The sequence below is a fragment of the Chrysochloris asiatica genome, unplaced genomic scaffold (assembly GCF_000296735.1).
Source record: "Chrysochloris asiatica unplaced genomic scaffold, ChrAsi1.0 scaffold00057, whole genome shotgun sequence".
In the NCBI taxonomy this organism is placed as follows: Eukaryota; Metazoa; Chordata; class Mammalia; order Afrosoricida; family Chrysochloridae; genus Chrysochloris; species Chrysochloris asiatica.
Genome location: NW_006408575.1, coordinates 1,990,641 through 1,998,516, shown reverse-complemented (window position 1 = coordinate 1,998,516; position 7,876 = coordinate 1,990,641). Strand labels below are relative to the sequence as shown.

Genomic DNA, 7,876 nt, shown 5'->3' with positions numbered 1-7,876 from the left:
TGTTGTTGTTAAGTGCCGTTGAGTTGGTTCTGACCCATAGCAACCCTCTATAGGGTTTCCAAGGAGCAGCTGGTGAGCTTGAACCATTGACCTTGCAGTTCAAATGACTTTGCAGTCTGATGCATTAGCCCACAGCGCTACACTACATTAGTTAGTGAGGCAGTAGCACCTTAGGGTCTAGGACCAGCTTAGTTTAATAATCACCTTACTAGTTGCGGGACATGGTGCATGTCGCTTACCCTCTCTGATACACAGTTTCTTTAATCGGAATGTGAGGATAGCAACTGTGCTGATCTCATCCAGATGTTGTGAACTTGTGAAGCATATAGTAATTGGTCAATAATTAGTGCCACTGGTAATGAAGGTGATGACAGTGACAGTTACAATGCTTGATGGATTATGGTTTCCTTCCCCTAATTCCATAATCCCAAGGTTGGGAACCCTAGATCTGGTTCAATCCTCGTTTTATAGAAAAAAAAAATTCAAGCTCAGAGAGGGAAAGCAACTTGCCTAAGGGCACACAGCAAAATTAGAAAGCCCAGGCCATGCAAATTCTGGTCCAGAGCTTTTGCCATCACTCCAGTTAAGTTGCTACAGTCAGAGGTTGAGGGTAGCGATGTCCACTGGACTTGAAAAGACAGATCATTTCACCATGTAATTTCTGTTCAACAAGTAGGTATGTCATGGGCCATTGAAATGTGTACACAGTGCTGTTTCTGCCCCGGAACTCCCACCTGGAAGAGAGAAAAGGGCCCTGGTGCAGCTAGGAGTGCCCCAGTGCCAAGCAGAGTGTGTCTCTTTCCTCTTTGCTATGGATAGAATTGTTTCCTCCAAATATGTTTTAGAATCCTAACCCCCTATACCTGTGGAAATAGCCCTATTGGGAATCAAGGTGTTTTTGTTCTGTTAATGAGGGCATAAAGTGTAAAATGCGTCCTAAACCAGCTCACATCAGTTCACATTACAAAGCTACTCACAAGCACACACAGGGGAAGACAGATGCTGTGTGAGGACCCTCTACAAGTCTAGGAACCAAGGGTTCCCGGGCTACCAAGAACGAAGAAATCGCCACTCAAGACCTTGATTTGAACTTAATTCCAGAACCATGAGAAAACACGTCTCTGTTCTTTAAGATCACCCACTTGTGGTACTGGTGTTAGAGCAACGAAGATGCCTCTCTAGAGGGACCAGGAGTCCACAGGCATGGAACCTCAGGCAGAGACTCACATTCCTCAGACACGGGCTCTTGGCTGGCTCATGGCTGGCCTCTTTGCTGGGCTCGCTGTCATCCTCTGGCATGTCCCGGAGGTCACTCAGGTCACAGTCTACAGAGGGTTAAGCCGTGAGGAGAGAAAAGCAAGGGTGAGCGCAGGCAAGCAGAGGGAGGGCTGGACTTGGGGCGGGAGGCCTGCACTTGAGGTTGGGTCCACCACCTTTGCAATAAATGCTTACTTGTTCTGAGACTCATCTGTAAACGGGTTGCTATAATCTCTGCCTGGCCCATCACCTAGGGTTACTGAGCCACATGGTAATATGTGTTACGGTTCTATGGAAATGCTCAAGGGCTACGCTATAGAAGCACATGTCTTCCCTTGTGTCTCCATCCCTAGCACTCTCTCACCCAGATCTAAAGCTTGAGGAGTGCTGTCTTCCCTGGGAGGAGAGTCAGAAAAACTAGTTGCCATTGAGTCCAATAGATCTGTGCTCTATAGAGTTTTCTTTTTTTTTTTTAATTAAATGTTTTTATTTTGCATTGAGTGAAAGTTTACAGGGCACATCATCAGCTTCACATTCAACCATTCATATAGCTTGTTTCATTACATTGATTATTATCCCCGCTATATATCATCAGTTTACAGTGTTTCTCTCTATCCTCTTTAGCTTTTTTTTTTTGGAGGGGGGGGGGGACTTGGCTTATTGGAATTTACAGTCTCGGCTTTTAGGGGAGGTTTTTACATTTGTCTGTGGATATCCAGGGCTCACGTATGAGATTACTAACAAGCATTACTGAATAATCAGATGAGGGACAGTTTGTTATGTCTACTAGGTAGCTAGAGTCTGATCCTCAGAGCCTATGGTTTGGACGGTCAACAACGCTTGGGCCCACAGGGGGTTGGCCTCCTGACCGGGTCTGTGCTGTCTGCATCTGAGTCCTCCTTTTTTATTGATTGTTTAAGGGACGCTGCCTGTCTTAGGTGGTCAGTGCGAATTCCTCAGTCTTACCAGTCATTGAGACTCATTGCAGCATGGCAATGTCTCTGTCCCAAGTAGCCGAGGTTCCACGTGATCCTTACCCGTCTCTGGCCACACGTCCAGCATAAACAGCCGCCATCCGAGGAAGGCAGGGAGGGAGGAGATCAGCTGGGGACCCCAAGCGCCTGACGTTGCCGGCCCACCACCTGCTCTAAGGTGACCAAGCAGGATCACTATGCTGAGGTTCAATCCAGTTCCTAGGGGATCTTATTCTCTAGCATGGGTAGCAAATGGGTCGCCACTCAGTGTTCACTTTGAGAATTACTTATATCATAAAATTGAGCGTGTAGCTGATGAATATCCCCAGACAAGTGTATATTGTTCCACAACCTCCTAAAATGCTGTTGGATTAAGTTCCAATTAATTTCTGGGTTACTGAAAGATAACACAAATCTACTTATACCTTGAGTAACCTTAGCTGGGAGTGTAGTCTGGATTTATTGGGTCTTATTTCCCTTAAGCGGTCTTCCTTTCTCTAAAGCATTTAGCCTGTTTTGTGAGCCTTTGTCTATTTACTCTCAGATCATATGAGCGAGACTAATGTCCCTAGACATTTGATTTACATGATGGGCAGGGCAAAAAAAGGTAACAATTTCTGTTTGCGCAGTGATTCTTGACCTGAGAGCAAAGGCACATGGCACGTTTGAGGGCTAGGCACTGCATTGCTTTGCCTAGCTTCTGAAAACTTTAACAGGGGATAAATCTATAGAGTTTTCAATGGCTGATTTTTCCAAAGTAGATCCAGGTTTTTCCTTCGAGGTGCTTCTGGGTGGACCTTTCAGTCTATGCCCAAGGGCATCCCAGCAGGTCTGCTCCTAGACAGCTGTCATGAGCTCCAGGTGTTCCAGGCAGGCGCTGCCAATGGATGGAAGTGTCAGGTGGCAAGGTCACAGGCTTATATGCTGTACACTTACATCTCTGCCTCTCCTCAGATCTCTGGGATGAACTCCTATAACCATGTAGGTGTAGAGGACTTGCCCAAAGTCACTCAGTGAGGTAACATGGTTAAGTTAACCCAGAATGCGGGTATTTTCCAGGACAATCCAAGGACTCTTCCACAGCTAGGGCAGTGAACATAGACACACTGGGAGAGGGGTGGTTTCATATCTGAGGTCAGTAGAGGGTGGCTTACCAAATTCTTCAAAGAGGGACTCTACGAAGCTTGGCCCAGAGTGCAGGTCGGCTGTGTTCACGTACAGGTAGGAGACTTCCTTTGCTGTGGGGGAGAAGAACCCACCAGCTATGAGGAGGAAAGAGACCCAAGGCTGCAAATCTTCAGGCGGGGCTAGGTTCCTCCCACCCACTCAGACTCTGTCCCATACAACCATGCGATGTGCAAACCATGCTCACATTCTAAGTGATTTCAATGGCTTTCAAATTTGGTTTTCATTTCAAATGTTTTACTGAGGGTCTCTTTCTTCAAATGAAAGGATGTCCAAAGACACAGTACACAAAACAGATTCTGGGGGTTGCTCTGGGGCCAGTGATCAGAGGCTCCTGGAAGCATGGTTTCTGCCCTGGAACTCCCACCTGGAAGAGCTCCCTGGTACAGCTAGGCAAGTCCCATTGCTAAGTAGAGTGCTTCTCTTTCTTCTTTGCTATGGATAGAAAATCACTGTTCCTTTCATTCTTCTAAGAGCCTGTGAGGACATTAACCTGCTTTGTCACTGGGCAGCGTGAGGCTCAGAGCCAGTCACCCAGTGGGAACTTCTCACCATATCACTGGTACTCTATACTCAGGACACAGACTGTGAAGGCAGAGAAGATGTGGGGGAGTGAAGAGAGGGGTACACAAAGACATGGGGTGGGGGAGGGTATTCTAGAGTGTGTAGTGTGAGTAGGTGTGTGTGATGTGTGTGGTGTGTTAGTGTGAGAGTGTTGTTATAAGTGTGATATTTGTAGGCATATGTGTCTATTTGATGTGAGTGTGCTGTATGTGTGCTGTGTGTGGGCATGTGTGATGTGTTTGTGTGTAGAGTGTTGTATGTGTGATAGTGTGTGGGGTGTGCAGGAGTATGTGATGTGGATCTGTTTGTGTAGTTGCAGGTAGATGTGTGTGTAATATAATTATGCATGTGTATAGGATATGGAGTCCTAGTGTGGTGCTGTGGGCTATTGCGTCAGACTGTAAAGTCGTTTAAACTGCAAGGTTGGTGGTTCAAGCTCACCAGCTGCTCCTTGGAAACCCTATACAGGGTCGCTAGGGGTCAGAATGGACTCAATGGCCCTTAAGAACAACAACAACTATGTAACAGTAACTTGGGCCTTAGTTTGCTTTGGGGCTGAAGACCAGTTTCATTACAGTATATTGAGGAGTCCTGGTGTGGCGCTGTGGGTTAATGTACTGGACTGCAAGGCCAGTTTGAACTTCAAGGTTGGTGGTTCAAGCTCACCCACTGCTCCTCAGAAACCCTATACGGGGTCACTATAAGTCAGAGCCGACTCTACAGCACTTCACAGTAACGGCATAGTATATTGAGTCAGAGTGTGTATATTTGTTAAGTGCGTGTACTAGATACTTGAGGTATATGTAAGTGTATGTTGTGAATGTGATGTGTATCATGTGTGGTGTCTATGTGTGAATCTACAGAGGGTTGGGAACAGAAGAGCAGAGTCCAGGCAGGATTGTGGTGGGGAAGTAGGAACTTGGGGACAGATCATGAAATGTGTTGACTGCCCTGTTAGAAAGCTCAGACTTCCTCCAGCAGAGACCCTGGGGAGTTCCTGAAGGTTCCTGACAATGTTCTAGCAAGGCTCTGCTGACCAGGTGCTTGAGCCCTGGGCACAGTGCTGATGGCTGACCTGGCAGGGGCTGCAGGCTCTGCAGGATGGAGGCCACAGCCATCTTCTTCTCCAGGGTGCTGTCACTGAGGTATTCATGGTCCAGGAGGCTGAGCAGCCCTGTGAGCTCCGGGAGTAGCTGCTCCAGCACTGTGGAGGAAGGAGCACGGTCACGACTCTTTGTCCAGGAGCCCTGGCCGCTGCCCCCCTCCCCGACCCAGAGCACCAGCGGGCAGGGAAGGGTGCTGCCACGGAGAGACCTGACCTCCCCTGGAGAGCTCGGCTCACTTAATCCATGACACCCCTCCAGACTCCTCACTCCACCTCAGACATCATGTGGCCTGGGTCTATGGATTGAACCTTCCTGGGCTCATCCCTGAGTAGCTCTCAGCTCAGACCATTTCCAGAAGAGGCACTGGGTCTCCCTCTGTTCCAGCCTGCCCTCTGCTTTGCAGGTCCAGGGGTCCTTTTTCACTCTGGCTTGAGATTCAGTATAGATCTCAGGCCAGAGCTCCTGGCTATCCAGGACACAAGGCAGGAAGGGAGCCTTCCTGTCTCATCAGTTCAGATGCTTCAATCTCTGGAACCGTCTGTTTCCGGTGCCTTGGCTGGAGCCAAACGAAACATTAACCCTTTCTGCCCCAGGCCACACAATTCTTGTTGTCACTTTTTGTTTTTCTATACTACCTAGCGCTTTCCAATATGAATGTGTATAGATTCTGATTCCCAAGGTCTGGGGTAGGACCTGAGACTCTGTATTTGAAACAAGCTACCAGCTGAAACCACAATGAATTTTAAGATCCTAGAGGACAGAATCCTTTAAACACTTAAGTGTGTCAAGAACATGATTTCATTGCTGTCTCCTGATTCAGAACAGTAACTTGGGTCTTAGTTTGCTTTGGGGCAGTTTCATTACAGTAGAGGTATTATCTTGTTTGGACTCCTGGTATGGCATTGTAGGACAAGCACTGGACTGCTAATTGAAAAGTTGACGGTTCAAACCCACCAGCCTTGAAAACCCTATACAGGGTTACTATGAGTCTGAACCAACTTGATGGCACTTAACAACAGCGTTGTCTTGTTTTGCAACTCAACCACACTTATGCATAATAAAGGCTAAACTGTTGAAAAATCGTTATGAATTGCACTAAGCCCTTTATACTTATTGTCTCATTTAAATCTCATATCAAGCATTTAATTATCTCTATAGAGAATGAAATTAATTTTCAGGGACATTAAATCAATTCTCCAGGGTCGCACAGTGAGCAGAGCCTGGACTGAATCCAGTTTTTGTCACTCCACTAGTTTATTCATGGCCCCATACTGCCTTGCAGTATTTTATCTGATCCTACCAACAAGTTCTATAATCACCTCCTCCATTCCCAACACACACACAGACACGCTTTTACATAGGACACTAAGGCTCAGAGATGTTAAGCATCTTTTTCTAAGTTATAAAGCATGTAGAAGAATCAGAACTTCAGCTCCAATTTCTTTACTACCAACCCTAGTGCTTCTCCGTATTTGAAGCCCTCCTAAGGAGTTTGGGAGATTCTCACTTGTAACTGTGGAGATTCGATGTGTAAGAGGGCAGTAATGGTTAGGGTTCTATGTCAGCTTGATTACGGCAGGATTTCCAGAGATTTAGTAGTTGGGGGAATCCTGATGTGGCACCATAGGATAAGCACTAGATCACAAGGTCAGTTTGAAACGCAAGGTTAGTTGGTGGTTTGAACTCACCAGCCGCTCCTTGGAAACCCTATACAGGGTCATTATGAGTCAGGACTGACTAAACGACACTTAGCAACAACAACAACCAGAGAGAAGAAAATATTGAACTTAAATGTTTTTAAAAGGTTTGACTATCTTTTGGATATTGGTTTATCTTGCCTATTATCTCTGGTAGAGTAGTGGTTACAAATCAGGCTGCAAACCGCAAGGTCAGCAGTTCAAAACTACCAGTGGTTCCGCGGGAGAAAGATGAGGCTGTCTGCTCCCATAAAGATTTATAGCCTCGGAAACCCTGTACAGGGTCGCTATGAGTCGGAACCGACTCCACGGCACACAGCCACCACCACCACCATTATTGTAAAATTGACAAGCATGTGTGATAGGAATATTGGAAATTATGATTACAGAGAGCTTGTAAACCTACCTTCAGCCTATGCTTGACTAGATTTGTTAAAAGGGGAGTTATTGTACAGAAAAATAGACTTCTTGCTTTAAGCCTTTGTACACAGTATGGGACTTTGGGTGGAATCCTGAGCCCCACCCAGAGCCTTCTGAATGAAAATGTTTGCATTTGAGAAGACATGTAGACCAATTTAGAACAGCTGGGAGAACAGAAAAAGGGCCACAGTTAGGTGCTTTGAGTTTCAGAGGCATCAAGGCAAGGAACGTCAGCCCATTAAAGAAAACCCCCTTTTAGGACTGAAAGTTAAAGGGAACCAGAGCAGTATACTTGCTGGTGACTACCTAGGTCTACGTGTGAGTGGAACTGGGGGGAAATGAGCAATGAAGATACAGGCTGAAATTGGGCATGTTCAATTGGCACCTGTTGACCTTGAGATAAGAGATGAGGGAGTTAGTTGAATGAACCCCTGAGACCATGGGCACTGACCTAGCCTCTGGGGGCTAGGGCTGAGAGTGAGGATGCTAGCTGGTTTGATGTACAGGGAGGTGTGTGTGAACTTCTGAACTTGCAGCTTATACCCATTTAATCTAGCTTGGATAACTAGGCATGAGCTTAATAGAACCTGATCAAATGAAGATAAAAACATTTGATACTTTGATCAAGTATTGATTGTTACAATTTGATGGACTGGACTTTTGCTTATGAATG

General features: G+C 46.3%; 1 protein-coding gene across 1 annotated transcript in view; it reads right to left on the bottom strand.

The window, feature by feature from the left end:
* Nucleotides 1-6,414, bottom strand: part of AFAP1L1 (actin filament associated protein 1-like 1) — a 54,603-nt gene extending 48,189 nt beyond the window's left edge. Inside the window, exons 1-4 of the mRNA XM_006863940.1 lie at nt 6,387-6,414; nt 5,056-5,184; nt 3,386-3,469; nt 1,228-1,325 (exon numbers count right to left, since the gene is read on the bottom strand). Of these exons, the coding sequence (XP_006864002.1) occupies nt 1,228-1,325; nt 3,386-3,469; nt 5,056-5,184; nt 6,387-6,414 (339 nt within the window). The remainder of the gene's footprint in view (nt 1-1,227; nt 1,326-3,385; nt 3,470-5,055; nt 5,185-6,386) is intronic.
* Between the last annotated feature and the right edge of the window lie 1,462 nt (nt 6,415-7,876).